The sequence below is a fragment of the Saprolegnia diclina genome, assembly GCF_000281045.1.
Source record: "Saprolegnia diclina VS20 unplaced genomic scaffold supercont1.12, whole genome shotgun sequence".
NCBI lineage: Eukaryota > Oomycota > Saprolegniomycetes > Saprolegniales > Saprolegniaceae > Saprolegnia > Saprolegnia diclina.
The window spans coordinates 627,415-654,308 of record NW_008246079.1 but is presented as its reverse complement, the minus strand read 5'-3'; the positions used below and the strand labels follow the sequence as shown (position 1 = coordinate 654,308).

The 26,894-nt window shown below is 59.9% G+C and overlaps 13 protein-coding genes across 16 annotated transcripts; 6 read left to right on the top strand and 7 right to left on the bottom strand.

Moving 5' to 3' along the window:
- Nucleotides 1–103: 103 nt before the first annotated feature.
- On the top strand, nucleotides 104–1,335 carry SDRG_04916 (AUR protein kinase). Its single transcript, XM_008610609.1, has 2 exons — nucleotides 104–814; nucleotides 869–1,335. The coding sequence occupies exons 1-2, from the start codon at nucleotides 131–133 to the stop codon at nucleotides 1,232–1,234; spliced, it is 1,050 nt and encodes a 349-aa protein (XP_008608831.1). The 5' UTR covers nucleotides 104–130; the 3' UTR covers nucleotides 1,235–1,335.
- An 88-nt stretch (nucleotides 1,336–1,423) lies between these two features.
- SDRG_04915 (hypothetical protein) lies at nucleotides 1,424–4,775 on the bottom strand. Its single transcript, XM_008610608.1, has 6 exons — nucleotides 4,668–4,775; nucleotides 4,441–4,611; nucleotides 4,124–4,388; nucleotides 3,889–4,075; nucleotides 1,816–3,841; nucleotides 1,424–1,767 (listed from the first exon to the last, which is right to left on the bottom strand). Exons 1-6 carry the CDS (start codon nucleotides 4,710–4,712, stop codon nucleotides 1,468–1,470), a joined length of 2,994 nt encoding a protein of 997 aa, XP_008608830.1. The 5' UTR covers nucleotides 4,713–4,775; the 3' UTR covers nucleotides 1,424–1,467.
- A 133-nt stretch (nucleotides 4,776–4,908) lies between these two features.
- Nucleotides 4,909–6,974, top strand: SDRG_04914. 2 transcript variants are annotated; one of them, XM_008610606.1, is made up of 9 exons: nucleotides 4,909–5,320; nucleotides 5,373–5,473; nucleotides 5,523–5,631; nucleotides 5,678–5,916; nucleotides 5,964–6,090; nucleotides 6,133–6,353; nucleotides 6,399–6,574; nucleotides 6,620–6,787; nucleotides 6,837–6,974. In XM_008610606.1, the coding sequence occupies exons 1-9, from the start codon at nucleotides 4,912–4,914 to the stop codon at nucleotides 6,940–6,942; spliced, it is 1,656 nt and encodes a 551-aa protein (XP_008608828.1). In that variant the 5' UTR covers nucleotides 4,909–4,911; the 3' UTR covers nucleotides 6,943–6,974. The 2 variants fall into 2 exon arrangements, with proteins under 2 accessions (XP_008608828.1, XP_008608829.1); XM_008610607.1 differs by having other exon boundaries at nucleotides 6,399–6,577.
- On the bottom strand, nucleotides 6,934–9,401 carry SDRG_04913 (hypothetical protein). Its single transcript, XM_008610605.1, has 6 exons — nucleotides 8,858–9,401; nucleotides 8,661–8,809; nucleotides 8,505–8,614; nucleotides 7,693–8,450; nucleotides 7,568–7,647; nucleotides 6,934–7,520 (listed from the first exon to the last, which is right to left on the bottom strand). The coding sequence occupies exons 1-6, from the start codon at nucleotides 9,336–9,338 to the stop codon at nucleotides 6,978–6,980; spliced, it is 2,121 nt and encodes a 706-aa protein (XP_008608827.1). The 5' UTR covers nucleotides 9,339–9,401; the 3' UTR covers nucleotides 6,934–6,977.
- A 785-nt stretch (nucleotides 9,402–10,186) lies between these two features.
- SDRG_04912 (hypothetical protein) lies at nucleotides 10,187–12,330 on the top strand (the record flags this gene model as incomplete). Of its 3 annotated transcripts, none has more annotated exons than XM_008610603.1 (3): nucleotides 10,187–11,331; nucleotides 11,380–12,028; nucleotides 12,076–12,330. In XM_008610603.1, exons 1-3 carry the CDS (start codon nucleotides 10,214–10,216, stop codon nucleotides 12,211–12,213), a joined length of 1,905 nt encoding a protein of 634 aa, XP_008608825.1. In that variant the 5' UTR covers nucleotides 10,187–10,213. The 3 variants fall into 3 exon arrangements, with proteins under 3 accessions (XP_008608825.1, XP_008608824.1, XP_008608826.1); XM_008610604.1 differs by having other exon boundaries at nucleotides 10,214–12,028; nucleotides 12,076–12,187; nucleotides 12,244–12,251; XM_008610602.1 differs by having other exon boundaries at nucleotides 10,187–12,028.
- On the bottom strand, nucleotides 12,245–14,274 carry SDRG_04911 (hypothetical protein). Its single transcript, XM_008610601.1, has 8 exons — nucleotides 13,987–14,274; nucleotides 13,895–13,944; nucleotides 13,730–13,849; nucleotides 13,441–13,677; nucleotides 13,291–13,394; nucleotides 12,956–13,241; nucleotides 12,421–12,902; nucleotides 12,245–12,370 (listed from the first exon to the last, which is right to left on the bottom strand). Exons 1-8 carry the CDS (start codon nucleotides 14,060–14,062, stop codon nucleotides 12,310–12,312), a joined length of 1,416 nt encoding a protein of 471 aa, XP_008608823.1. The 5' UTR covers nucleotides 14,063–14,274; the 3' UTR covers nucleotides 12,245–12,309.
- A 798-nt stretch (nucleotides 14,275–15,072) lies between these two features.
- On the bottom strand, nucleotides 15,073–16,937 carry SDRG_04910 (hypothetical protein; the record flags this gene model as incomplete). Its single annotated transcript, XM_008610600.1, has 10 exons — nucleotides 15,073–15,187; nucleotides 15,233–15,509; nucleotides 15,553–15,684; nucleotides 15,728–15,854; nucleotides 15,903–16,200; nucleotides 16,247–16,350; nucleotides 16,397–16,534; nucleotides 16,579–16,677; nucleotides 16,720–16,839; nucleotides 16,884–16,937. The coding sequence occupies 10 exons, from the start codon at nucleotides 16,935–16,937 to the stop codon at nucleotides 15,121–15,123; spliced, it is 1,416 nt and encodes a 471-aa protein (XP_008608822.1). The 3' UTR covers nucleotides 15,073–15,120.
- Nucleotides 16,938–17,467: 530 nt separating this feature from the next.
- On the top strand, nucleotides 17,468–19,433 carry SDRG_04909 (peptidylprolyl isomerase). The gene is made up of 6 exons (XM_008610599.1): nucleotides 17,468–17,659; nucleotides 17,716–18,107; nucleotides 18,168–18,641; nucleotides 18,689–19,064; nucleotides 19,105–19,140; nucleotides 19,198–19,433. The coding sequence occupies exons 1-6, from the start codon at nucleotides 17,519–17,521 to the stop codon at nucleotides 19,240–19,242; spliced, it is 1,464 nt and encodes a 487-aa protein (XP_008608821.1). The 5' UTR covers nucleotides 17,468–17,518; the 3' UTR covers nucleotides 19,243–19,433.
- Nucleotides 19,351–21,040, bottom strand: SDRG_04908 (hypothetical protein). The gene is made up of 4 exons (XM_008610598.1): nucleotides 20,820–21,040; nucleotides 20,640–20,771; nucleotides 19,986–20,591; nucleotides 19,351–19,932 (listed from the first exon to the last, which is right to left on the bottom strand). Exons 1-4 carry the CDS (start codon nucleotides 20,940–20,942, stop codon nucleotides 19,507–19,509), a joined length of 1,287 nt encoding a protein of 428 aa, XP_008608820.1. The 5' UTR covers nucleotides 20,943–21,040; the 3' UTR covers nucleotides 19,351–19,506.
- Nucleotides 21,041–21,800: 760 nt separating this feature from the next.
- Nucleotides 21,801–22,358, top strand: SDRG_04907 (40S ribosomal protein S20). Its single transcript, XM_008610597.1, has one exon. The coding sequence runs from the start codon at nucleotides 21,909–21,911 to the stop codon at nucleotides 22,275–22,277; it is 369 nt and encodes a 122-aa protein (XP_008608819.1). The 5' UTR covers nucleotides 21,801–21,908; the 3' UTR covers nucleotides 22,278–22,358.
- A 169-nt stretch (nucleotides 22,359–22,527) lies between these two features.
- On the bottom strand, nucleotides 22,528–23,333 carry SDRG_04906 (hypothetical protein). Its single transcript, XM_008610596.1, has 2 exons — nucleotides 23,123–23,333; nucleotides 22,528–23,071 (listed from the first exon to the last, which is right to left on the bottom strand). The coding sequence occupies exons 1-2, from the start codon at nucleotides 23,252–23,254 to the stop codon at nucleotides 22,550–22,552; spliced, it is 654 nt and encodes a 217-aa protein (XP_008608818.1). The 5' UTR covers nucleotides 23,255–23,333; the 3' UTR covers nucleotides 22,528–22,549.
- Nucleotides 23,334–23,706: 373 nt separating this feature from the next.
- On the top strand, nucleotides 23,707–26,534 carry SDRG_04905 (hypothetical protein). Its single transcript, XM_008610595.1, has 15 exons — nucleotides 23,707–23,953; nucleotides 24,008–24,076; nucleotides 24,127–24,218; nucleotides 24,265–24,340; nucleotides 24,381–24,773; nucleotides 24,821–24,923; nucleotides 24,969–25,030; nucleotides 25,073–25,246; nucleotides 25,297–25,459; nucleotides 25,501–25,658; nucleotides 25,698–25,792; nucleotides 25,840–25,963; nucleotides 26,015–26,071; nucleotides 26,118–26,204; nucleotides 26,251–26,534. Exons 1-15 carry the CDS (start codon nucleotides 23,912–23,914, stop codon nucleotides 26,488–26,490), a joined length of 1,935 nt encoding a protein of 644 aa, XP_008608817.1. The 5' UTR covers nucleotides 23,707–23,911; the 3' UTR covers nucleotides 26,491–26,534.
- Nucleotides 26,535–26,573: 39 nt separating this feature from the next.
- On the bottom strand, nucleotides 26,574–26,894 carry SDRG_04904 (hypothetical protein). Its single transcript, XM_008610594.1, has one exon. It carries the CDS (start codon nucleotides 26,883–26,885, stop codon nucleotides 26,589–26,591), a length of 297 nt encoding a protein of 98 aa, XP_008608816.1. The 5' UTR covers nucleotides 26,886–26,894; the 3' UTR covers nucleotides 26,574–26,588.

The following is a 26,894-nucleotide window of genomic DNA, read 5'->3' as shown; positions in this document are numbered from 1 at the left end:
GTGACATTCCTCGCAGCAAACTATCCTATACAAAGGTCGAGTGCAAATCGCGGCCAGTAATTCCAATTGAGTTTGCATCCTCTAAAAATAAATAAATCTCGGACTCGGAGATTGCAATCTTTCGCCGACGATGCTGCCAGGGTTTGCGCAGGACAGCCGCTGGCCGCCGCCGCCGATCCGCACCGCCGATGAACATGCCAAGGAGAACGATGCGTCGAGCGCTGGCCTACATCGACCGGCTCAAGGCATTAGCCCTGCCGTAAAGGCCCCGCTGCGGCCACCTGCCATGGCACCGCTGTGCAGCAACGAGACGTCGCGCCCACCGCTCCGCGAGCTCTCGGACCCAGCGCAGTCGCCTCGAGACCACATCGCCTGGCCGGCAAAGAGCCACGTGTGGAAACTTGTAGACTTTGACATTGGGCGGCCTTTGGGCAGCGGCAAGTTTGGCACCGTGTACCTCGCGCGGGAGAAGCAGTCCAAGTACGTTGTCGCGCTCAAGGTGCTGCAGAAGAAGCAGCTCGTCAAGGCGCGTGTCGAGTACCAGCTGCGGCGAGAGATCGAGATCCAATCGCATCTGCATCACAAGCACATTTTGCGGCTCTATGGCTACTTTTACGACGAGAAGCGCGTCTACTTGATCATCGAGTATGCGTCGGAAGGCGAGCTCTACAAGAAGCTCACGGACCAAGGCCGGTTCGACGAGCCGACGAGCGCCAAGTACATCTACCAAGTCGCGCTTGCTCTGCAGATGATGCACCGCAAGCACATCATCCATCGCGACCTCAAGCCCGAAAACATCCTCGTCGACCACAACGTACACCCGCGCCTCTCGTCGCACTACGCTATAGCCACACGATACGATGACTAGGGCGACCTCAAGCTCGCGGACTTTGGCTGGTCCGTCCACGCGGTCGCGTCACGACGCCGAACCCTCTGTGGCACGCTCGACTACCTCGCGCCCGAGATGGTTCAGCACCTCCCGCACGACGCCGCCGTCGACATTTGGACTCTGGGCGTCCTCATGTACGAGTGCCTCGTGGGGCAGCCGCCGTTCGAAGCCGACGGGACCTCGGCCACGTACGAGCGCATCCTCCGCGTCGACTTGCACTTCCCCGACCACGTCTCACGAGCTGCGCAAGATCTGCTGTCCCAGATTCTCCGAAAGAACCCGGACCAGCGCCCGTCCCTCGAGGTTATCTTGGCGCATCCGTGGATAGCGACCCGGCACACATAGACTGTCCGTATGTACACTAGTAGAATGACTTGACCACGATAGTATCAACTTGATACTCTGTACATGGTCCCTGGACAAAGCGCGTCATCAAAGGCGACTCGACAAACCGCAGCTCAGTGAACCAACCACGGCTCTCTACCGACATTAGGATGTTGCTGGGTTTGGATCACGCCAACTGGCGTATGTACTTGCATAGACAAGATTGACCACAAATATATATAAATGTTGCGTGTCTATACAGTGGACGGCCCCTCGAGCTGGACGCGCACCGTCGCTTGCATCTGCGTCACCAGCGCGTCGAACGACGCTGTCGTCCAAGCGGCCACATGCGTAAGCAACGGCAATGCCGCCTCTTGCGCGTCCATGTCGGCGCGCCACGTGTGGACCCACGCCACAAGCCGCTGCAGCTCGAACGACGTTGACGCCGCCGCCACCTCAAACTGCAATTCGAGCGCCGGACGCAAGTGCTCCGAGTAAAGTGCGGCGACCTTGCGTGCGCTATACGCCTCGATCGCACCCAAAAGCCCATAGACCTAATACAACGCGTTTAGGGTTGCAAAAGCAAGCAGTAGGCATCGTACGCAAAAGCCAAAGCTGAGCCACCACACGAGTGTGAGCGCGGCTTCGACGAGCAGCGAGCGCAGTGTCGGCGTCGCAGCAGTCACTGGCATGGACGTCGTCGGCCGAACGTCGGCAGGTGGTGGCGCCACCGCCGTCGATGGCACACGCCCGACGAGACGTCCATGAGAAACATGGTACTTCTTGGATGGCGTTAGCTTTGGCGTCTTTGGATCGTAGCGGGGTTCGGCGACAGGACCAAGTGTTGAGCGACGATGGTGGGTCGTTGGTGACGTCTTTGGTTCTTGCAATGGCTGGTTCGTCACCGGCGCTGGCATTTCACTCAGTGACGCGTCGCTGCTGCGGGATGACGTGCCCGACCCGACCCGACGTCGCTGCCGCAGCGGAATCTCGGTCGACGACGTGCGGGGCTTTGTGACATGCGTGACCACTGGCGTCGAGTTGTTGATTGTGCAAAGTGACAGCGGCTCCATCGCCCACTCGGCTTCGTGAAGCACCGAGGAGTTGATGGCGTCCGTGGCCACTCGCAGTGGTACCTCCATCGCGCTTGGCCGTCGTACTGCTAGTACATCGACCTCGGAGTTCGCTGGGTGGGTCACCCGAGGTTGGTGTCGCAGACTAGCTGTCGTCGGCGGGGACGAGGTCTCTGTCAGCCGGGGCGAGGACTCTGGCGCACCAAGAGGCCGTGGCGCCGGCGTTGGCACAACGACCGTGGTTGGTGTCTCCACCGACACGTTCACTGGCGACTCGAGTGGCTGCGAAGGACGGAGCGACCGTGGTGACGGTGGGCGAAGCTCGTTGTCTGTCGGCTGGACCCATTCGGCGCGGAGCAGACGCAGCGCCTCGTCGTCATCGTCGTCATCGTCACGAAGGTGACTGCCAATGCTTTGGACGCTGCAGTCAAAGTCGTCTGCCCAGTTGGCTTCCTTGGGCGACAGCGTACTCACGCTCCAGCTCGGACCAAAGAGCTGTTCGCGGGCGTTTCCAGCTCCGAGAGACGACTCAAAAGACATGCTCGAGTCCGGCTCCGAGTCGAACGACGGGCGTCGCGGTGCCCAGAGCTCTTGCAAGAGAGCTGACGCAGGGCGTTCTTCCAGTACTGCGTCCGTCCGCGGTGCCACTGGCGGAACGATCTCAACCACCGGTGCAGCCGCGACCATCTCCTTGGGCTTGGTCAATGACGGTGGTGGTGAGAGCGTAAACACAGTCGTTCGTTGCGGTCGAAGCGATGGCTTGCTCGTTGGGACGCGCGGGTCGCGGGTGGGTGTCACGTCCTCGGGCATCGGTGACGCCAGTTGACCAGGTGTACCAGTGACCGCGACGGCAGCCGGCATCGACAGCGTCGTCTGCTGCAAAGGTGACGGAGCCAGCGCAGACACCGTACGTGTAGTGGCGTTGGCGATATGGGTCTCTGTTGTTCGCGGCGGCGCGGACTTCACGACTGGCGTCGCAGTTGGTGTTGCGGGTGGTGGCGCAAGTAGTGTCGGTGATGGCGACGACGGCAGGCCTTGTACCTGGAGCTTGAGACGAGAGGACGGGCGTGGGATGAGCGACGGCGACGGTGGCTTGATCTCAGGGATGCTACGCGCCGGCAGCGGGGCGCCCACGGGCAACACACTGTGCGGTGCTAACGACGGCTTGAGAGGTGTCGACGACGCGCTTGGCGGTTCGTCGCCTTCCGTGATCGCCGAGAGATGGTCTGGGAGACTCACAAACGAGAGTTCCAAGTTGAGCTCCAGTGGCTTTGCAGCATTGCGCAGCGTCACGAGCGACATGTCGCGCGACGGCAGTACCGGTCGCGGGCGGAGACTACGCCGGCGCAAGACACTGTCGTCCGACTCATGGTCTTCGTCGTCGAGCTCGAGAATTGGCGATAAAATGATATCGTCATCGTCGTCGTCGTCGTCTTCGGACGGCGACTCGAGGCACGCCGGCGGTTGCGCCAGCATCGAGTCGGGAAACTCATCCGCAATGCACGCAAGGAGCTCGGGCGGCAGTTGCTCGAGGAGGAAGCGGATGTTCTCTTGCCTACACTGTCCTCATTAGTAGGGTACTAGTGCCTATAATGATCGTACCCATATTCACAGAGAAGGCAGAGCGAGAGACGGGCTTGGGACTGCACGGCGGCGTCGTCGTCAAAGAGACTCTGTAAGATCACACGCCGCATCGCCATGTAGTTGGACCGCTCGAGGACTTCATACGGCGGCCAAAAGCGCAGGACAAGCACGATGAGCGAGACGCAGAGCATGCGCTTGTCGCCGTCTAGTGCTTCCTGATGAGCTCGTGGAGCGAACGCAGCGAGGTACATACCGTCTTTGGCCTGTTTGTAGGCGCGCTCGAGCAGCGCCACGGGGTACCGTGTCGCCTTGGTAAGGCTGTGCAAGCACTGGCGCGCCGAGAGCGCGATGACTTGGGTCTGCTTCTTCTTTGTCGCGAGGTGGAACACGGCGAGGAGGAGCGCCTCGGACAGCGGTCGCAGCGGCGGGCCACACAGCCAAGCGAGCGACGAGACGAGACTGCACGCTTGCTTGGCCACGGCCGGTCGACAGTCGGCAAGCGTATGCAGAAATCCATTCTAGAGTGACAACAGAAAAGTGAGAGCTGGCAACCGAGACGAAGGCGCGTACGACAAGAACGAGCAGATGGCCCACGATCGGCGTCGCGTTAAAGTTGGCGCCATCGCGATCGCCGTCGGTCGTGGCCATGCCCATCACGGCGGTCTCGAGCTGCTTCATGGCCGTAACACGGCTTACCCACGCCGCCTCCGGGTTGCTTAGTATCTCCTCGCAGAACTCGATCTACATGCATGTACATGGTCTAGCCTTGGCATCATCCATCGCACGATGCAGCATACCTTTTGCCGCAGCGACTCCATGCGCCTCTCGGCGTCGGCGACCATAAGATCTCTTCCCCTTCCGTCTATCCCTCGAGTCGGTCGTTGTCTCGCAATGGTTTCGACAGCCTCCGGATAAGTGTATATATCCGGATGAAAGTGGAGGTAAAACCGGTTTGTCCCAGGGTTTGTCCCAGTGATCCAATCCGGAAATCCAGGGACGAATTCCGGATACGCTCGGGTATTTTAAAAATCAAACCGCAGCATGGCCTGTGCCAACCCAGCGAACGAGGCGCTTGCCGCAGCGCTCGAGAAGATCCTCGAGGCCGAGGCGGTCAAGGCGGCGACGAGTACGCGCAACACGGGCAACCAAAACCACGTTGTCTCCAACTACAAGCGCGCGTTGTACTCGATCCGCCACTGTGCCCACGTGATCCAGACTGGCGACGAGGCCAAGGCCCTCAAGGGCATTGGCAACTTCATTGGCCAGAAGATCCAGGGTATCCTCACTCGACTAGCAAGCGGCAATGGACGCGTGCACGAGGCCGACGCTCCACGGCCAAAGAAGCACAAGGCGACAGTCCCGGACGAGCCGCCTGTCCCGGTCGTCGCGCCGCGTGAGCGCGCCGCGCCGACGGAGCCAGCGCCCAAGTACAGGCCTGCGCGAGGGAAACGTACGATCTCGCTGCACCCAGCATGTATTCATACGCCCACGCTACCTCGTAGAGCCATGGTACATTCTCGTGGCGCTGGCCGAGCTTGAGGCAACGTGCGAAGCGCTGAGTGTGGACACGGAGGCCGTCATCGCGCGCATGCAAGCTCTCGGGGTAGGTCGCTACCGCATCCTTGACGATCCCTCACGCGTGCATTGCGTAGTTTACCAGCGACCAAGGGCAGCTGCGCGCGAGTCTCGTCGCCCTTGTCAGTACCCACAAGGTTGTTGCCAGGTCGTCGCTCTACGGGCACCTCTTCTTGACATCGGACGGTCCGCTTCACACAACCAGCCTCTATACAACCTCGAGCTATTGTAGGGATCCAGAGCGCCCAGTACTGCCAACGCAGCGACGCCGCCGCCCAAGCAGCCGAGCCCGGCCCGGTCGCCCGGCGACCGCCCATGGAAGCCCCTGCGATCACGACAGCCTCGACGGACGCGCCGACAGAATCGTTTGACTGGGCGTCGACCAATCTGTCTAAATTTGAGCCCAAGGAGGCGCCGCTGGCGCACACGCAAGACGAATGGGAGGTTGTGCTGCTCCTCGACCACCGCGAGGTGTGCACCGATATGTCCGAGTGAGTGCTGACAGAGGATGCTCGCAGATGGTGTCCCGAAGCAACCCGTCGGTGTTTGAGCGCAAGCTGCTCGAGGCCGGCGTCACGTGCGAAGTCCGAGGTCTCCACCTCGGCGATATGATTTGGATTGCGCGCCGCCACCGCCCTACGTTTGGTACATTTTTGTTTGCCGAAGGTACTGCAACCTTGGCTGCAGGTGGCCGCCCCATCACGGAAGAGTTTGTCCTCGATGTTGTCGTCGAGCGCAAGGCCGTCACAGACCTCGCCATGAGTATCATCGACAAGCGCTACACGGAGCAAAAGCAGCGGCTCGCTGACACCGGGCTGCGCTACGTGGTGTACCTTCTCGAAGGCTCGCTCGCCGTCGAGACGATCGTAAGCGCCACCGCCCTCGCGACCGCCCTCACCCGCACACAGGTACGACACGTTGACGGCTTCGCCTCGGCTCATGACCCGTCCTAGGTGCTCAACAACTACCTCGTGCACCACGCTGCGTCACCGGACGAGACGGTCGCGTTCTTATCGGCACTGCACTGGCACACAGTGCGTGAGCTTAGCACTGTGTACAAGGTTCGAAACGCCGCGCCGCCAGCCGCCGCGTCGGTCGGCCGCCCGCCCGCGTCGCTGCGCAACTTTACGTAGTATCAACTTGATACAAAGTGTCGAATGACGCGCGGGTGTAGGCAACTCATTCCGACGAATTGGCAGTCGTTTGGCGCGTTCAACGAGACGTTCCGGAAGAAGGCGGCGCCGACGACCGGCGAGCTGTACCAGATGATGCTCATGCAGGTGCCTGGCATTAGCGCCGGCCGCGCGCGCGAGCTTGGCGCGGCCCACCCGACGTTTCTGAGGTACTTTCAACTTGATACCTTGAAAGTACATTTTCAATCGGTACTGTAGTTTGTGGCAAGAGACGCAAAAGGCGGCGCCACAGCTGCCGTCGCGCATCAGCGCCACCGGTCGCGCGATTGTCACCAACCTCTTCCGCGCCAAAGACTATGTGTAACCCTAACCTCGTCGAATATTATTAGCTCCACACATCTAGTTGCCACGCTGGATCTCCAGCGACCTCTGGTAGGCCAGAATGGCCTTGTCGTGGTCGCCCTTTTCAAAGAGGATCTTGCCGAGCAGCGTCGAGTTGGCGGCCGACGGGACCAGATCCAGCGACCGCTCGAGAGCGAGCACTGCGCGGTCGAGGTCCTCGTCCGCATAATACGCTTTCCCGAGGTACGAATAGAGGAGCGGGTCCTGCGGCAGCAGCTCCACCGCTCGCTCAAAGGCGGCCACCGCGCCGCTCGCCGACCCTTTTTGCAGCATCGCAATCCCGAGCGTCACGAGGGTGTCGACTTCCTGAATGTCTTCTTCGTGCGCCGCGTCGTCGTCGTCGGTGACGCGCGGAATGTCATCGTCGACGAGGTCGTGCACCGACATGTTGTCTTCTTCTTCTTGGTCATTGTCGTCGAATCGGACGGCAGACGACTCGGGGCTCTCCGAGATGTTGGCCAAGTTGGCCACCGGTGTTGTCGGCTTGAGATACTTGGCGACAAACGTTTCCCGATCGTCCAAGCTGTACGCGGTATCGCGCTACAGACGGTAGTCATCAAGGGACGCCATTCAACAGGACGACATACGAATTCAAAATACGTGTCACGCGTGTCATGGTCCGTCAGCGACGTCTCCCGAATGTCATACGTGTACGTCTCGGACGTGTCTACAACAACGTGTCATGATGACATCTCACGAAAGCTGTGTCTACCAGAGTAGGTGGTCGAGAGCGGCGGCTCCATGTGCGCGACGGGCGAGAGAGGCGGCGGCGTCGCGGGTGCCGTCGTCACGGGCTGCGGCGTGAGCCCCAGCATGGACGGATCCCGTGTGATCGAGAGCCCGAGGTCCTGCGCGCGCGAGAAGCTCGAGTCTTCTGTATTCCGCGCACTCGCCGACTCGGAGAGGCTCGTGTGTCGCAGGAGGAGGGCCTCGGCCTGCTGCTTCTCTTCCATGAGCTTGGACACTTGTTGCTGGAGCAGCATGACTTGCATGTTCATGTCCTCGAGCATCGTGTCCTTGTCCGCGTAGTTGCTTGGCGCTTGCAGCATCTGCGGGTACATGTGCGGGGACATGTCGTCCGAGCGCGACGACGACGCGCTGTACGTGCGGTGCGGCGGTGGCGGCGGCGGCGGCACATACCCGCGCGACGAGCTGCCCGACATGCTACCCGTTGACTGCGTGCGCGTCATCGTACCGGGCAAATTTGCGCGCTGCGAGTATAGAGGCGCACCCCGCGCGCTGGCGACCACGTGCTGCGTGTCGAGCATTGGGGCTTCGACCCGCGTGAGCGCGTCATGGCAGAGGACGCAGACGCGCTGGCGCGATGTCAAGCCAAAGTGCGGCAACTTGAGCTTTTGCTTGGCCGAGTGGTCGGTGCAGATCGACTGTCCGCAGTTGCGGCAGTGGTGGCGCTTCTTGAATGTGCCAAACTTGCACGAGCAAATGTGGCAGTTGGGCGCATTCTGCCACCTACCACAAGGACACCACGTGAGTCGCCGAGACGCTATGGAGATGCGTGCGTACCGAGGCGGGAGCGAGACGACGAGGCGGTTCGAGTACCGACGCGCTTGCGGATCGAGCAGATACGGTTGCTCTTCGACTTCCATGGGGATCTGCATGTTCATGGGCATGTGCTACGGAAGAGGTCAGCGATCGAACGTGGTGCGTTCAGCAGCGAACGTTTTCCGAGAGCGAATCGTTGTAGCTGCGCTGCGAGCCGTAGCTGGACGACGCCGTGTTGCGGAAGGCGGGCGCCGAGTGCGACGCCGGGCGTTGCAGCCCGTTGCTGTACTTGCGCGGCATCGCATGGTCGTCGTCGAGCACGTTGTCTATGACGAAGTGTGAGTGACGCTGGCAACAAAGACATGTGGTACTACCATCGCCGGGCTCGCTGGACTGCGACCCGAGGCGCTCGGGGAAGCTCTCGCGGGACCCGTGCATCTTTTGCACGTGGTCGCGCATCTCTTCGAGGAGGTGGATCGTGCGTGGCGGCAGCCGCGACTTCTTCGCGAGCGACAAGACGTCTTCGTTGACGGGCGTCTTGACGAGGACAGCCTCGGGGTAATTGGCGAGGAGCGCCTGGAGCCACTCGACGTTGGCCTGCGCCTTGATTGCAATGTGCAATGGTAGCATCTTGCCCGAGTTGAAGACGCGCGCGCCCTGCGGGTACGCCTTGAGGAGCAGCATGAGCAGCTCCTGCGGCGTATGGCTGTCGGTGCAAGCCCAATGCAGCGGGATCATGCCATAGCGGTCGCGGTCCTGCGCGGCCGCGGGATCGCGCTCGACGAGCACACGCAGCTCGGCCCACTTGCAGCTCTCGGCCAGGCGGATGGCCTCGCTCTTCTTCGGCGCCGCCATCTTGTCGTCGAATGCTGGACTGTTCCAGCTGCCAGTCGTAGTACCGACGCCGTGACAGACGCCGATACAAATTTCAAGTCCAGGCTGTTATCCGGACGTCCGCGTGTCAAATGCGTCTGACGTACGCACGTGAAAAACACGTGCACGCGCCTTTCGCATACAAAACGAGCGTTCTCCACGGGACGTGAAAAATACAACGTGTAACACACGTCGTATCCGGATCCGACCTGGCCCGTCCATACAAATCGCAAAGCAATGCCGCCGGCTTGGTCCCCCGTGTCCCGAGTCCGGATGTTAATCCGGATGTTAGCCCGTGGGAAACTCTAGGACGCGTGGCACGCTCTGCGCACAGCGCCAGCGCGGGTCGCCCATCGAATGCGACGTACAACTCGGAGCTTTTGCCCATCGCCGCGGCGCTTGACGGCGCTTGCCGTCAAGAACTGACACCAGTCTCATCGATAGCTCCACATATCACGACCGCAAGGTGATACACATGCCCACCTGATTCGGGGTTGCCTGATTCACGTTGACAGCGTCCGACCAGGGACGGCGTCAGTGTCTATACTAATGCAGATACTAATGAGAGTGTTTACTGAATGGTCCTGCAGGCGACGACTCGACGTCGCTAGCGGGATCGAAGACGGTGGCAACGGGCTCCGAGCGTGCCCGCTAAGAACTGAGATAAGCCGTTGGTATCCGGATACCGCGCAGGAAGACTCACTATACTTGCAGGCCAAGATGGCCAAGATGGCGGGGTTTCCCACACGATGTGTGTGTGGCTTTTCGGATAACTGGCCTTTCACACGCGTGTGCGTGTGATTTACACGGATCCATTTTTCGAATTCAACTTTTGGACGGCCAGTTCGCGTCCGTCCATGATGAGGCAGTGGCTAGCGGTCGCGCTCGCGTCCGCAGCGATAGCGGACCTGCCTCCGGGAGCGCTGGCACTGTCGCCGCCGGTCCCGCTACTCCTCCCCGTCTACATCGGTGACGCTCCGCTGGTCGTCCCACTGCCGCTGCCATTGATCGTTGAAGACAACCGAGACGCACTGCAGCAGCACTTGGCCGACTTTTGCGCTGCGCACGGCCTGCCAAGCACGCGCTGCAAGGTCGTGTTCGAGGCGCTCACGACGGCTGCGTGGGCCACGGATGAGAAGGCCGTCTTCCTCGTCGTCAACGACCTCCTATGGCAGTGGGTCGACATGCCGGCAGAGAGTCTCGCCAGTCGTATCTGCCACTACGTCGCGGTCCAAGCCAACCACCCGCACATGCTCGATCCGTCCATGTGCCTCACGACGCTCGAGCTTGCCTTTGCGCGCACAGAAGCCTGGAAGCGTATGCGCAAGGCCGGTCTGTCCATGACCTACTCACCGACTCCGACCAACAACATTTCCGACCCATCGGCGCCGAGCGTCGAGAATGTCGCCATGGTCATCAAAGAGATCGACAGCGCCGACCTCCTCGACACAACGACCGACCTGCCAACGACGTACCCATCGGTCGAAGGCTCCGCTCTCAGCGCCGTCTCCGAGCCAGCGCTCGACGCTCAGTCTTTGCCGACGACCGCGGGCGCCGGTGGCGACGACGCAAGCCTCGGTGTGCATGCCCCTGTCGTTGAGCGCTCTGCAGACGACGACGTTCTCGAGGTCACGGATCTGGACGATGAAGAGTCAGTTCCGACCGACATACCCATGTCGCAGCCCCTTCTGGCTGGCCCCATGACCCCAATTGTTACTGCTGCGCCGGAATCCGGAGCAACGATCGGCGACAGTGCAGTTGCTGACGACCCGGTACACCAAGCCGACGACGACGACCATGGTCGAGCGATCCTTGTCGTGGCGCCCGCCGAGTCGGCGATTGTCGAAGACGCGCCGCCAGCAACCGTTCAGGGTGCTACACCCATCGAAAACGATGGGCAACGCAGCTACAATGACGACACGACGACGACAAAGACGGCGCTGGTGACGCCGGCGCGGCCCGTGTCGAGCGGCAGGTACCTCCACCACGCCGTCTTGGACCGCACTCGAGGCAACTTGACCAGATCCTCGTTGGACGACACGAGCATGCCGCAGTGCGCCATCGAGCTCCTTCCGGCCGTCGACGCCGACGTGCTCCTCGTGACGCCTGCCGCGCCGATCCTTGTCGACGCCAAAGGCCTTGGCAGCTGCGCGCCGCCAGTCGCCGACCATGCGTCGCCGCTGCTTATCGTCCTCTGGGCCATTGTGCTCAGTATCATTGCGCTCCTCTGGCGACGCAATCTCCTCGCGGCCGCGCAGCTCGAAGTGTGCGCCGCCGAGATCGCCCGCCTCCACGCCGCGCAAGCAGCGGCGACGCAGGAGGCCTGCGCCGACAAGGAGGCGCTTGCGATCGCACTGCAAGAGCCCACAACGTTGCGGCACCAGCTCGCCGAGGCCACCGCGCGCCTGGCTTCGCTCCAAGACGAGACCGACGCGCTCGACAGCAGTCGCCGCGCTGAAATGAACGTGCTGCGCCAGCAAATTGCCAGCTACGAGGCCCTCGTCGCTGAGAAGGACCGCCAGCTTGCTGCACAAACCGCCCTCGCGTCTGTACCCGAAGAAGAGAGCGTGGCCATGCCTGCATCTCTCGACGAAGTCGACAGTGGCGCCGCCTTGCCCGCGACGATGGTTCGTCAGAGCAGCAGCCTGCTGGACACTGTTATTAGCAACCAGGTATGAGTCGGAGCCATTCGCATCACAGTCGAAGTATAATGGCGTAGGAGGCAAACACGCGGCCAAAGCACAGCCGGTTCGGGTCGGCCGCACGCACCATCGCCCTTGGCTGGAGTCTGATGCACATGCCAAAGGCGTCGACGACGGCGCCTGCCCCAGGTTCCGACCTCGCGACCGCAGCCTAGTCGCTCACGCGCCTTGCTCTCTGTACGTAGCTTCGTAGCACCAAGGCTCCATTGTTATCATCATAAACCCCATGCATTCACCACTTATCTCGCTGCTTACACGAGAATGTCTTCGGACGAGTTGGACTCCTTGGCAAAGCGCTTGAATTTGCCTTTGCTAGAAGGACCAGCATACTATGAGACATGGGACCGATTCGATGGACGTACAAGTGGCAAAAAGCAACAGCGGTAAGCAGGAGCGCAATGCTGAGCACCGACTGGGGCGTCGAGAGCATGTCAAGCCACGTTATCACGTCGTCGCCGACCGGCTCTTCGGCGTGCGAGAGGATACTGAGGAGCGGCACCGCGATCGCCGAGAGGAGGTTGCCGCAGAGCTGCTGGAGCGCGGCGACGGTCGCCTCGGTCGTTGGGTGCGCACACTCGACGCCGAGCTCGAGCGAAATCGGCTGCAGCGGCCCGAGGAAGAGCCCGGCGGCCATGAGGCACACGAGCGTCCAGACCACGTGGTTGGGCAAGACGTCCGACGCTGTGAGAACGAGTTCAAAGAGGAGGAGCGCGATGGCAGTGAGGACGAGGCAGACGGTCAGCGCCTTCTTGTGCGCCTTGGTCGCGTCGACGTACGCCGAGAGGCACTGGCCGCCAAAGAGCGCGCTCACGATAAAGGCCGCGCCAATCAGCCCTTCTTGGGTCTACGAGCAACCATGAGGAGGCGGCTCCGACGAGTATGTAGGAGGATGCCAACCTTGGAGAAGCCGTCGACGTTGAGGATGTGCGTCAGCATCGACGAGAGCACGTTGATGACGGTCTCGGCGATCGAGAAGACGAGCACGGTCAAGCCAAAGCCGTCGTGGTGGAAGGCCGCGACCCACTGCTTGGCGTCGTACGACGTCGATGAGGCGACAAAGAGCGGCGAGCGCTGGAAGAAGCAGCACGCGAGCGCTGTTGAGAGCAGCGCGAGAAGCGCAATGACGCCTGACCACGGCGCCACGTCGTCGGGCGAGTGCACGAGGAACGGCGTGAGCAGGTACCTACGCACCCCCGCACATGAGCACTGCATCGACGAGGCAAGGAGCGTACACGACGGCAATGCCGAGCTGGTTGCAGTTGACAGCGATCGACGTTGCAGCCGCGCGCTGGGACGGCGGGAACCACAGCGCCGAGAGCATCGGTGGCGAGTTGACCTAATACAAAGGCGGATGAGAATAAGAATAGGGCGGACGACGATACCATAAAGGGCATGGCCATGGCGGCGAGCGTCTGCCCGAGGACAAGGAAGAGCACTTGGAACGACGAGTCGACGTGCCCGGCCGTCGCGAGGTACCGGATGGACGCGCCGACCGCTTGGAGGATGGCGCCGAGAAGCACGCCATAGCGGAGGCCCTTCTTGTCCATGACCCACGAGCCCACGAACGCGAACGGGAGGTAGACGATAAAGTAGATGGTGATGAGCGTCGTCGACTCGACCTACGCGTCGCATGAGCATACGAGATGACCATGACGGCGGAAGCATGCATACGCCATAGTCCCAGGACGCTTCGGCCATCTTGGCGATCGGTGCGTACGAGTAGCAAATCGCTTGGTTCAAGCCCGAGAGGAGCGAGAGGAGGCCGACCATGACCCATTTCACGTGGCGAGGCTATATCGTGCATGAGCCTTGCTTCATTGAAGTTGCATGTCCTACCTGGTCGCCGGGCGACGCCATTGCGTCGTTCTCTTCAAAGGTGCCATACGCTACGAGGCTGCATGAGACGCATGGTCATGGCGGCGACGTACCAGGAAGGTGAGGCGAAGGCTCTTTGGGCAGCATTGTCGTATCCACGGAGGCATGATCAGTCTGGTGCGGGGCCATGCGATGAGTGCTGTTGCCGAAGTGTCAAAATCTAAACTGGGGCAACGTCAAGGTCGGTATACGAAAACGCAAGTTGGATTCTTTTTTGAGACTCGGGCCCCCAACCCCCGCGTGTCGCAAGTGATGTGGCGCGCCGTCGAGCAGCCAAGGAGAAGATTTTGCCACTGTCCGGAGGAAGCAGCGTGCCAACGCCACGCAGGCGCAACGGGGCAGATTGCTCTCTATACCGTGCGCGTCTTGTAGCGAATCCTGTCCAGGAACAGAGTTGCGGCGGCGACGCCACGGCCGCAGAGAAGAGACGCCGGTTCGACCGGAAACGGTTCTCGCGCAGGTGCTGCAGATATGCAGTAGCGTACTCTCGTCCGATGGCCTTTGCCCGGAGCAGCAACGAGCGAGATGCAGGACACTGGTTGCAGGAGGGTTTGCGATGGAGGACGTGGTGAGCCTCAGGACGTGGTCGTCCTCGCGCTCGAGCGCACGACGGCGCCCGGATCGGCAGGTGGTAGCATTTCAGCCAATCACCGTCGCCCAAGTCGACAAAAAGATTCAAGGATGAGCGGCTGGTCGCGCCACGTCACGTGCCCGCCTGTCTCAAGCGGCGTCCTGTGCAGCACACCGGGCCGACCACGAGTGATCCTGGCCACCGCTGGATCGACGCCAGCGCTCCGTAGTACGATACGTCTATGAAAAAGGATGCTGGACCTTCGGCCGTCGGCTCCACGCAGCCTTGAAGGTTGGACCGACAGTCCGTCCCACGGCCGTGACGCTGACCCGTTGCATATGATAGGCCTCTTTGTTTCGCAATGTCTTTAGCACCAACCGTTCGTTGCCGTCAACGCTGTGGTCCATCCCGACAGGCACATCCCCTTCGTCTTCCTTTGTATGCGAGCGAATGCGTTCTCTTTGGAAGCGCTCGACATCCCACTTCACGTACGAGTACGATGCAAGCGCAGTGCTTGGCCGTCGCTCGCTCGTGGAGAGGACGACGTGCAGCCTTCTCAGTCCGCTCCTTCCACAGCAATGATACCACGTTTGTTTACACACGACGCCAACGACGACTAGATGCCGAGATGCGGAGGGAGCGGCGGCACGGACGCGTACTGCGACCGCTTCCACGCGCCGCGACTACGCAAGGTTGTGTGCAGAGCATGATAAAGAGAGAACACGTACTACTGCGTGAAGATGACGCCGGCGACGAGCAAGAGCAGGGACACGACCCCCACGGGCGTCGCGAGAAGCTGCCACCACTCTCCCAGAACAGTGGGGCCGTCGTGGCTACTACTGTCGTCATCGTCGTCGTCGTCAGCATCGATCAACACCGTGTTGCCATCAAGCCAGTGTTGCAAGAGGCTCAGGAGCGGAAGCAACAGTGCCGACAAGGCATTCCCGACCAGTTGCTGGAGCGCTGCGACCGTCGCTTCGGACGTGGGGTGCGCGCACTCGGCGCCTAATCCCATGCGTCAGTCTCAATTTCGATCTTTTGAGCGCACCAAGCTCAACCGCTATCGGATGCAACGGGCCGAGGAAGAAGCCAAACGCGACGAGCAGCGCGAACGAGCCGGACACGTGCCACGTCACATCCACCGCCGCGACAACGTACCCAAATGCGAGCAAGACGCCGCCTATGCGCCCGCGGCTAAGGCGACGCAAAGAAGCAACACGCACCCGCGACGAGGCTGCAGACGACGATCGCGGTCTTGTGCGACCCCGACGCGTCGACGCACGACCCGACGAGGAAGCCGCCGAGGACCGAGCTCAGAATGAACGCCGCGCCCATGGCTCCTTGGGTGGTCTAGACACATGTGAGCCCACCTCGCTTGGAGAAGATGTGGTCAAGTACGCGTGCAAAGCCGTGCTGGGGCGACGCCAAGCGGTTGAGGAGCGCGGCGACGACGTTCCCGGCCGTCTCGGCCACCGCAAAGACAAACACCGTGAGGCTAAAGCCAGGGTGGTGGAATGCAGTGACCCACTGCCGATAGTCGTAGGCGCCGGACGCGCTGGGGATCACTGGCGGGTACTTGGGTACGCTAAAGCACACCCACGCCAGCAAAAACAAGGCGGTGGCAGCGACCGCAAAGAGGAGATCCCACTTTGGCAGGTCCGACGGTCCCGCGACGAGGTACGGCGCGGCCAAGTACCTGGACGCAGGTTTAGAAATACCTAACTTGATCGAGGAATTTGTACACGAAAACAATCCCGAGCTGGTTGCTGTTGACACCCATGGACGTCACGCGGGCGCGGAGGTGGGGCGGGAACCACAGCGCCGAGAGCACGGGGGGCGAGTTGACCTATCATGGGTTAGTCGACGGTGACCACATCGTCGTATCGAGGGACCATAAAGGGCATGCCGATCGCAGCCATGACTTGGCCACAAATCAAAAAGACTTTGGCGATGGGAAACGCCATGGTCATGTTGGACGAGATCGCACGGAGGATGGCGCCGACCGCTTGGACAAATGCACCGAGGAGCACCTAAGGCGATGTTGCTGCAAGGAGACATGGACTGCGTGTCGTACGCCGACGCGCCACCCGCGGAGGTCCAAGATCCATGAGCCGAGAAACGCGAACGGGAGGTACACGACAAAGAAGATGGTGATGAGCGTCGACGAGCGAACCTAGTGTATTGATAGATCGGTAGATTCGCCGTGGTGACGTACCTCGTGCTGCCACGCCGTGTCGGCGATGCGAGAGATCGGCGCGTACGAAAAGCAAAGCGCTTGGTTCATGGCCGACAAGAGGCACTGCAGCAACAGCAGCAGCCACTTGTACGACGACGCCTACTCAGAGGTGTCAGTGGAGGCGTGGAGGAAGAGAGCAGTACATGGACGACGTCGTTGCGCAAAGACGATGTGTCGGAGACCAGGCTATCCTTCATGCAGCTTTTCGGCGAGCAAGCCTGGCACAAGTCGGAGGCGTAACGCACGCGACCTTTCGTTAGAACGAGCTGCCGAAGAAGAGAACGTCTGTCCCTTTAACTACCAAACGCGCCAATGCCACCGCATCAAAAACATCTTGGGGCGCGAATCTCGACAAAATCCTGGGCTGCTGAGCTGCAGAAATGTGCCAGTCGTATCATCAAGCTCCGTGCCGGTTGCCGACAAGAGCACCGCTCGCAACGGGAGTTGCAATGGGTGGCGCTCTCATCCAGAAGTATCTTGGCTTCGCAGACGTGCATGCACTAGTGCGATGACGTGACATGGCTCATAGCGCAGGCAGCATCGTGGTCTGCCATGAGCGAGCAAGCGGTGGGTTCGATATTTCGCGTTCGCTAAAAATAGATTTTCGAATCACAGCCAAAAGACGCACCCGATCCTTGAATCGGTGCATTTACCTTTTATACTCGATGCCAATAAACCTTTATTACATAGTACCCCATCAAAATCGATATTCTGTTTCTTCCAACATTGCATATCTCGCGTCGAGCAATTCGAGGTCACCGCAGCAGCAAGCCGCAGCATGTCCAACATCTACATCACGGAGCCCGACACGGAGGGCAAGGTGCTCATGCGCACGTCCTTTGGCGACATCGACATTGAGTTCTGGCCCAAGCAGGCGCCCAAGGCGGTGCGCAACTTCATCCAGCTCGCCATGGAGCATGTACGTTCTCCATCAAGCCGCCGGGCCTTCTGTGGCTCATGCTGTTCGCCTTCTAGTACTATGACAACACGCTCTTCCACCGCATCATTGCCAACTTTATGATCCAAGGTGGCGACCCGACGGGCACGGGCGACGGCGGCGAGTCGATTTACGGCGAGCCGTTTGCCGACGAGTTCCATTCGCGCCTGCGCTTCAACCACCGTGGCCTCCTCGCGATGGCCAACTCGAACAAGGTCAATACGAACAAGAGTCAGTTCTTCTTCACGCTCGACAACTGCGACTTTCTCGACAAGAAGCACACGATCTTTGGCAAGGTCACCGGCAACACCATCTTCAACCTCCTCACAGTCAACGACATTGAGACGGGCGGGAACGAGCGCCCGCTCGAGCCCGTCAAGCTCCTTGGCATTGACATCCTCTGGAACCCCTTCCCTGATATCGTACCGCGGTACTCTCTAGCCTCTATCTTCGTCACAACGATTCGCTCATGGCCAAAATGGATCTGTAGTGCGATCAAGGCGCCAACGACGACGACGTCGGACGCGACCGACAAGCCCAAGAAGAACAAGCGCAAGGCAACTAAAGACTTGAAGCTTCTCTCGTTTGGCGACGAAGCCGAAGACGCGTTCATCGCGGCGCCCAAGAAGAAGGGCCCTATGAGCAGCCACGACGTGCTCACGAACGACAAGAAACTCAGCAAGCGCGTGGACCAGTCGCTTCAAACCAAGATCGCACTCGTGCGTCCAGAAGACCAGCAGACGGCATCTTCATCGACCGCACATGACGACGCGCTGGCTGCCGCGTCCGGCGACGTCTCGTCGCTAAAAGCGCTCATCGCCAACAAGCTCAAGAAGAAGCCGACCAACGTTCAATCCACGGCCGTGCCCAAGGCTGCGCTCGAGTCGCTCGAGGACGAGACGGATCTCTCTGCGATCGAAACCAAGGCGCAAAAGCGCGCGCGCAAGGCCAAAGAAAAGGCCAAGTACGTGGTTTGTATCAATGTATCAAGCTGGATCTGGTTTGGCATAGGGACGAGTACACGGCGCTCAAGGACGAGCTCAAGAAGGCCAATAAGGCCGTGCACGTCGTCACAGGTGCCAAAGCCCAAAAGCTCGACGACGAGAAGGCCTTCCATGAGATGCTAACGCCGCTCCAACTGCGCCGGCAAAAGTACCTCGCGCAAAAGAAATCGATCGGCGACCGCCAAGCCAAGACGCTCGAGCGCCTTGAAAAGTTCCGCAACACGCTCATGCACGTGCACACCGTCTCCAAGACCAAGACCACCAAGAATGCCGAGACGTACCACGGCCAAGTGCTCAGCGAAGACAGCGACGCGCCCGACGACGACGACAACGACCCGACGAGCTGGATGACGGCAAAACTCAAGTTCAAAAAGCACATTGATGTACGCCTTGAGATCATTGCATCGACTCATATGTGTGTAGGACCAATACCGCATGGGGTACGACCCCAACACCGATGTAAGACGCCGCGAGATCTGGCGGAATCCGAGTCTCATTCTTCTTCTATATATCTAGAACTACATGACGATCGACACCAAGATTGAAGGCAACAAGAGATAGACGTCCTGTCGCTCTGCGTGTCGACTTGACAATTTGAAACTATGTACTTGGTTGTTATTGGAAGCGGACGTGCGCGACCTCTGGAGGATGCAAAGTACAACAAAAACACCAAGTAGACAAAAACAAATGTCATTATAAATAGTGGCTTAGTAAATAGTATGGTCAATATTGTTGTCATGTATAGGGTCAAATTCGTCAGTGGCTTATCGTGAAGACTAGTCGTGTCCTAAGGGGTCCTAAGGGTGGGGTGGCAAAGCACGCGTTTTACGGCGTCTTGGGCAAGCTGGCCGAGAGCGCTTCCGTGTTGGCCTCGGGGGCGACCACCGCTTCGGGGCGGACCCACGTCTTGTTTTGGAACCGGGGGCGGGGGTACCCCCCAAAAAAGTTGCCCTGCGGCGCACCGTGGAACCCGGGTGCCGGCATCGGCGCAGGCGTCGGCGCGGGTGTCGGCTCGGCGTTTGTCGTGGAATCCGGCGTAGCTTCTTGTACAAGCTCGGCGCCATCTTCTGTGGCAGCGGCGTCGGTCGTGGCGGCTACCGTCGCCGGGTTGACCCACTTGCGGTTCGTGAACGGGCGCGGCGCGCCACCGTGCGGGCCGCGAGGCATGTACGGGCCACGCATACCAAAGGGGGGCATGCCGTAGCCGGGGGGACCACCCATGTGGTGCGGCGGCGGGTAATACATAAAGTCCTACAGAAGTCGAGTCATGAGCCGTCGTACAACGAGGTGAGGAGGATGCATACCGGAGGAGGCATGCCGTACGGGAAGCCACCGCCGTACATGTGCGGGGGACCGCGCATGTAGCCGCCCGGAGGGAAGCCACGCGGCGGGCCTTGCCGCTGGTCGTCGTACTGGGGCTTCTTCGATCGGGGCTCGCCGTCGTTGCTGTCATCGTTGGGTCGCTTCCGGTTGTTGTCGCGGTTGTCCATGCCGCGGCGGTTGTCATCACGGCGGTTGTCATCACCACGGCGGTTGTTGTTGTCGCGGCGGTTGACATCCCGGCGATCGTCGTCGCGACGGTCGTCTTTGCGCGGCCCTTGCTGCCTGGTGTCCTGCGACTTGCCGAGGCGGTCCGTGATCGACGCCTTCGATCCGTTCGACGGCTGGTTCTGCGAAGAGCGTTCCTTCTGGGGAATGCCGAAGCGCTCCGAACGCCGGCGCATGGCCTCTTCGAGCTCCTTGTCCGACTTCTTGCCGATAATTCGCACCGTGCCCTTGGCTTCGGCAGCGGGCGCCGGGCGGGAAAGGCTGATGACGCGCTTGGGAGCTTCCTCCGTCGGCGTGGTGGACGCGGGCTCTGGCGCCGGGGTGGTGACCTCGGGTGCGACCGCTTCAGGTGCCGGAGTCGCCTACAGCATGCGTCAATACCGGCGACAAGGCAGCATTGTGGCTCGTACCGGCTGGCCGGTCAAAAGCGCGTACAGCCACAGGACAAAGGTCTCGGCGCCGTCGCCGCCCATAAAGTCGTCCAAGTCGGTGCGGATCTGACCCATGCTCTTCGAGTTGTAGACCATGACGACGACGTATTCCTACGCGGCCAGAATGAGCCTCTCGCTCCTGGACAATGGTCTGCCTACCGCCATGACGCTTTCGACCTCGACGCCCAGCACTTCCGTGAGCTTGGCCTGGACCTTGGCTTCGATAGCGGCCTTCTCGCTGGCGTCGGGCTTGCCTACGTACTGGGGGTCGTATCCTGCCATGGCGCTTGGACGGTCGGTGGGTGGTCTCGGCTGTAGTTTCGCGTCTGCGACTGTACCACCTCCGGCAATTCCGAATCCTCAAATCCGGAGCCGCAAACCCCTGCGGCTAAATTGCACTTGATGTTTGTATACTCTCGGACCGGCTGGCGGGATCCATTTTAATGTTGGCTTGTCGCGATTTTAATTACCTTTATTAAATTGTATATACTACTTTTGTATGCTGTCAAGAATATTAAAAAAGATTGTCCACCACCCCATGGCCGTCGTCACCAGTCCGGATAACCTGCTGCTGCTACTGACGACGGGCTCAAGTGAACCAGCTTCTGCGTCGCTTCTGCCGCCGTAGACCCCAGTGTTGACAGCTACTATGGCTTGTGCCTAGTAGAAAAAGCTGCTGATGTGTAGTCATTGCCCCGAGGAGGCAGTCGCCAACGCTGAACGTTAAAAACACTACAAGCCAGCTCTGGCAAAGTCCTGAACGCTAAAACTGACGCGATACACTCATTTAGCGCACCGCGGGTAGGCAGTCGCGAGTCGAGTCGAGTCTGGCTCTGTCTATGACGCCCGAGCGGCTCTGCGCCGTTGGTGCTCGATCAGTAAGGTCGTCGCCAAGCTCTCAGCCGCTGCTCCGAGACCACAGCCAACGCGAGGCGCGTGGCGAGCTTCATTGTTGATTTCCTCTACTGTTGCCTCGACGGACATTAGTCAATACTTGTCCTTGGGGACTGCGCTTTCCACGTCCACGAGGCCTGTTGTCCGACGACGCGGAACTCGCCGCCATCCACGCGAGCATGACGTGGCAGCGTCTAACGTCGTATTTATCCGGATGCCTGGCGATTGGTGCAAAGTCGCTACGAAGTGATTGGTGGCGGGCGCTTGGGGCCAGGCCGCGGGGCCTGTAGTATTTTCGAATCGATTGGGTTCAGGTTACCGCCGCATTCGCTCCTCGATCCAGATCTAAATACAATGTCTGTGCAAAAGCCCACCAAGCAAGCTGCCTTCGAAGGCGAGGAGTCGCGCATCCACCGCATCCGCATCACGCTCTCGTCGCTCAACGTCAAGAACCTCGAGAAGGTCTGCGCCGACTTGAAGAAGGGCGCCGTCGACAAGAACCTCAAGGTCTCGGGCCCGGTCCGTCTTCCCACCAAGATCCTCCGCCTCACGACGCGCAAGTCGCCGTGCGGTGAGGGTACCAACACCTGGGACCGCTTCGAGATGCGCATCCACAAGCGCATCATCGACCTCTACTCGCCGTCGGAGATCGTCAAGCAGATCACGTCGATCTCGATCGAACCCGGTGTAGAGGTCGAAGTCACGATCGCCGACTCGAACTAAATGGCTCGACCATGTATCCTTGGATAACACGAGACGTTGCGCCTGCGAAAGCAAGCGTGGGGCATTTGCACCGATATTCAATTCCTGTCTTGTCTCTTCCCCGACGCAGTGAAAAAGCCTACATCCTGCAGCAGGACGATCCTAAATCCTACCAGGAAAAAGTCTGAAGTGTCAACCCGTGCGACGAGTTAACGAGCTTCTTGCCCGGGCAACGCGTTGATGCGCGAGTGAGCTGCTTGGGAAGCAAAAATAGTGTAAATCAGGTCTATTGATTAAGCAGAGAACGGCGGCCGCAGCATCTCAAGAAGTTGCGACGTCGTTGTGTAGTCGTTGTTGCCCATGCGGCCAAGCGTTGGTGCGCGGCTGCCGTCAATGGCGTCGCCCTCCGAAAAAAGCGCTTGGTTGACTTGAAACTCGATCACATTTAACAGCATGGTCTTGCCGTTGCCGATCTCGAGGACGTCGCGGAGCGTGCATTCCATGCGGATCGGCGACCCGGCAACGCCCGGCACCTGCACCTGCGTGCTTTGGATCGTTGGGATCTCGAGTTTCTCGATCTCGCTCACGCCGTGCGGGTAGTCTTTTGACGTGGCGTTCATGAGCTCGGCCATGTGTGCCGGTACAAAGTTGACGACGCATTCGTTCGTCGCACGCAGATTGAGCAGCGTATCCTTGTCGCTGCCAGGCTTGGGGTATACTTGTGTGATCGCTAGGATCGGCGGGTCGATGCTCATGACGTTGAAGAACGAAAACGGCGCGAGGTTCGTGACGCCCGCCGCGCTCCGCGTGCTCACCTAATGTGCATGCTGCATGAAGCGACTCCCGAGGATGGTCACCGAACGTACCCAGGCGATCGGGCGCGGGACGACAGCGCTCGTGAGGAGGTGGTAGAGCTGCCGCGGGGCCGTCGACGACGGAGCGAACGATCGAAACGCCATCTTGTCTGCGATTTTGGTTGTGTGCCATGTGGATGGCATGGCGACGGACAGGCGAAGAGCGATGAAGTCCCAAATTGCAAACAAACGCAAAAACGGCTCACCATACGGCGGTCGCGCTTTTCTCGCTACACTATAAATTAGGTGTACCGCGCTGGGGTACCTTGGGGTACCGTGGTCGAATTACTGCGTATCCTTGGTGCAGCATGAACATGATGGACATGTCGACAAAGGTCGGAAAGCTTCCGGTAACGTTACGATATCGCGATCCCATAATCCGTCGACGATGTCCCACCAAGCGATGGGCGATTCATGCGTCAGGTCTGCGTCAGGTCGGTTACAAAGGGCAGCACCACCGACCCCTTCCTCGCAGTAGCGTCTCTAGCCACCTCGTTGCTTGAGCAAGCGCTTCTGCAGTCCCACCGGTGTCGGGATAGGCGGGTATCTACTATCCCGTCAACTTTGCCTCTCTAGCATTATCGCATCATCGCATGCTACTTCTCCGAACGTCGGCTTGAACGCTAATACTGCCAGAGCTATCTGCCAGCTGCGTACTTGGGTCGAAGCTCGACTTGGCTGCTCTTGCCGGAAGGTCTCCTCCTGAACGAAGGGCAACTTGGCGTCGGCCGGATCTTTCCGGATAATACAATGGTATCCGGTTGAAAGCGTTTTCCCGCCGACGCGAGAGAGCAGAGAGCGATGGCCGAGAAGCTGGCGACGGAGCTTCAGATCCCGGGGATCGTACGAAGATGGCATCGGCGTTGGAAAGTTGACGGAGCGTATGTGTGCATGTAGAGCCCCCTCCAGCTGCAGGACATGACCTGGAAGACGAAGGAGAAGGTGCTGCTGCTGCTCCTCGAGAAGGTACACGTACAGCAACGACGTCCACGAAGAGACCCATCATGTGCTTGTAGAACGCGTCGTCCGAGCCGATCTACGACGAGCTCAAGAACCTTGCCGCCGACCGCAGGCAGGAGCGCGCCTTTGAGAAGACGGACGGCGCCATGTACGCGTGCCCGCCCGAGAGGATCCATCATGCAAGATCTGCATAGGTCGAAAGACGCGCTGCGCAAGAAGGAAGACTCGTACCGCGCCAGCTTTATGAAGGTCGTTGCCAAGGAGCTGGCGGTAGGACGCAGTGACGATGTATGCGCTGATGGACCCGTAGCGCATGGGCGCACCGTCACTCGTGACGTGGCAGCGCCTCGTCCTCGATAAGGACTGCACGTACCAAGCCATTCGCATCTTGCTCACAAAGATCAAGTCGTCACAGAAGAAGCGATCGGGCAGCGCTTTGTTGCCGCTCTTGGAACCGAAGACGCGGCCATCGACGATGGACGACAAGCCGATGTGGATCTCGACCTCCGAGCCCGAGACCAAGGCCGTGACGCCTCCACGGAGCGCGACCTTGATCCCGACAAAGCCCGCCAAAGCTGTCGTTAAACGCCCGGCGTCGCCCAAGCCTCCCGCATCCAACCAGGTCGAGGAGGTCGCCCCCGACATGGTTGTGCAGCGTGTGACGACGGCGCCAAAGCCGGCCAAGCTCAAAGTCGACCCCAAAGTACACCTCGGAGATGCTCTGCCGTGTCCTAATATCGTATGTCCTAGCTGCAAGCAGCGCTACTCGAGAACGAAGCGTTGCGCAAAGAGATTGATCATCTCGAAGGACTCACTGCGACGCTCCTCCAAAGTTCCGACGAGCCTCTGCAAGGTCTACATATGCCGATTTGACGCAGCGACAACATGAACCAAGTAGGCCCGAGCGCCGACCGCCGCGTCCGCTTCTTGAAGGCCCAGAACCACCAACTGCAGCGTCAAGTACGCGGAGATAGATGTGCACACTAGGATGCTGCATTGTAGGTGGACATGCTCCTCGACGCCGTTGCCGCACGAGAATCTGCAGCTACCGACCTGCAAGCACTGCTACATGCGCTGAATCAAGCTGTGGAAGCGGGCCTCGCCGACGCCAAGGAGGCTGGTGCTGACCAGACCAAGAAAAAGTGGATGCTGGCTGTTCCCAGAGATCTCCAGCAGGTACAATGCAATGTGTTGCTGTAAACCAAGGATTTGATGGCTGGGAATAGACTATCAAGCAAACCGAGCGCCAGCTACTCGGCCTCAACCGCTCGTTGGGCGCGAGCATGGAGCAGAAGCTGCGCCACTCGGACGATGGACTCCTGGATGACAACTACACGGTGCTTCGTGTCCGCGATGTACACAATCAGCACAGTTGTCATGGCCCGCTCCGTACGGTACCCTGTGGAAACTCGAACTAAAGTGTCGTGTAGACATGCCCAACGTCCAGCACTTGCGTTTCGACCGCTTGCAGCAGATTGAGAGCCATCTCGCGCAGCTCACGTCACAACTGCTCGGTTTTGCCAAAGACGCGACCGAAGCGACGCCTCCATTGATCAGCGACGCCGCGACCATGCGTCTGCACGACCAAGTACGCGTTTCTATGTATTTTCGCTCAAATGGTCATTAGGCCCGGGATCTCGCACGACACACACGAGCCTTGGCGACAGAAACGGCATCGCTGGGTGCCGTCGTCTGTGTGCACGCTGTCGGTCCTGGCTTTGAGTACATTCGATGCTTGCTCGTTTGAGTCGATACGACGATGTATCTAGGCACCATCATCCTTCACGACCTACGGTGGCAGCCATCGTGGCGGAGCTGCCGCCGTTCCCAAGCGCCCACAAAGAGCGAGAAAAGGGCGTGCGTCTGCAGCTTCAACGTCTCGATGCCCACCTCGTACGCAACCTCGCTATCTGCCACGTATGTGAGCGAAAACGACATGCGTAGAGCGGCGTTGAAGCGCGGCTCGAGCAAGGTCTTGGCGAACTAGCGTCATTGCAGCAGGTAGATGTCGTGTTTGGCTGGACACCCAAGTTACTTTGTGGCGTAGAACGTGCGTGGTCAAGCCTCTGCGTGGCGAACCATGCTTCAGAACGTGGACACGGTTTTTACCAAGAAGGTCCAGTGGGCTCAAGAGGTAGAGCATTGCCACCATGTCGAACTCAAAGAGCTGGGCTACATAGGCGCTCACGGCCGCCCTGGATGGTATCGTCCAAGTGTTTGATGCCTTCAAAGCGCAGCAAGTCCACGGTGGCATCAACCCGTACGGCAATCTCCTGGTCGAGACGTTCGAGACACAGCGGTCCGCACTCGTCCAGGTCCGGCAAAGCTACACGCAGTACGCTGCGACAGCACGCGCCAAGCTTGACGCGTCTCTGGCCGACATGACGCGCGCGATCGAAAGTGTGACTGTCTCGAGCTAACACCAAACTCGTCTTGCGCAAGCAACGGCCGCTGCCTCCGTCATGTGTGTGGCGGTAAGAGTGTACCTTGATGTATGAGCATAATATTATGGCTATCGTTACACAGAAAGGGACGGGGTCGCGCTTCGGTCACGGTGCTGACTCATCTCGGCGTCGGACGTCCAGAGGAAAATCGGGCTGTTGTCAGGCGAGAGCAGCACCATGTCGTTGTCATGGCTCACCGACGTTGCCGTCGATGGCAGCGGCCACTGGATCCACACCTTGTTCCAGATGGTGAGCTGGTAGCCGCGGAAGAACCGGTCTTTGGAGTTGGTGCGCACAAAGAGCATGAGGACGCAGCCTGCGATCGCCACGCCCCAGAGGACGCGAAGTTGGCAGTAGAAGACGCTCTGCATGCCTCCAAA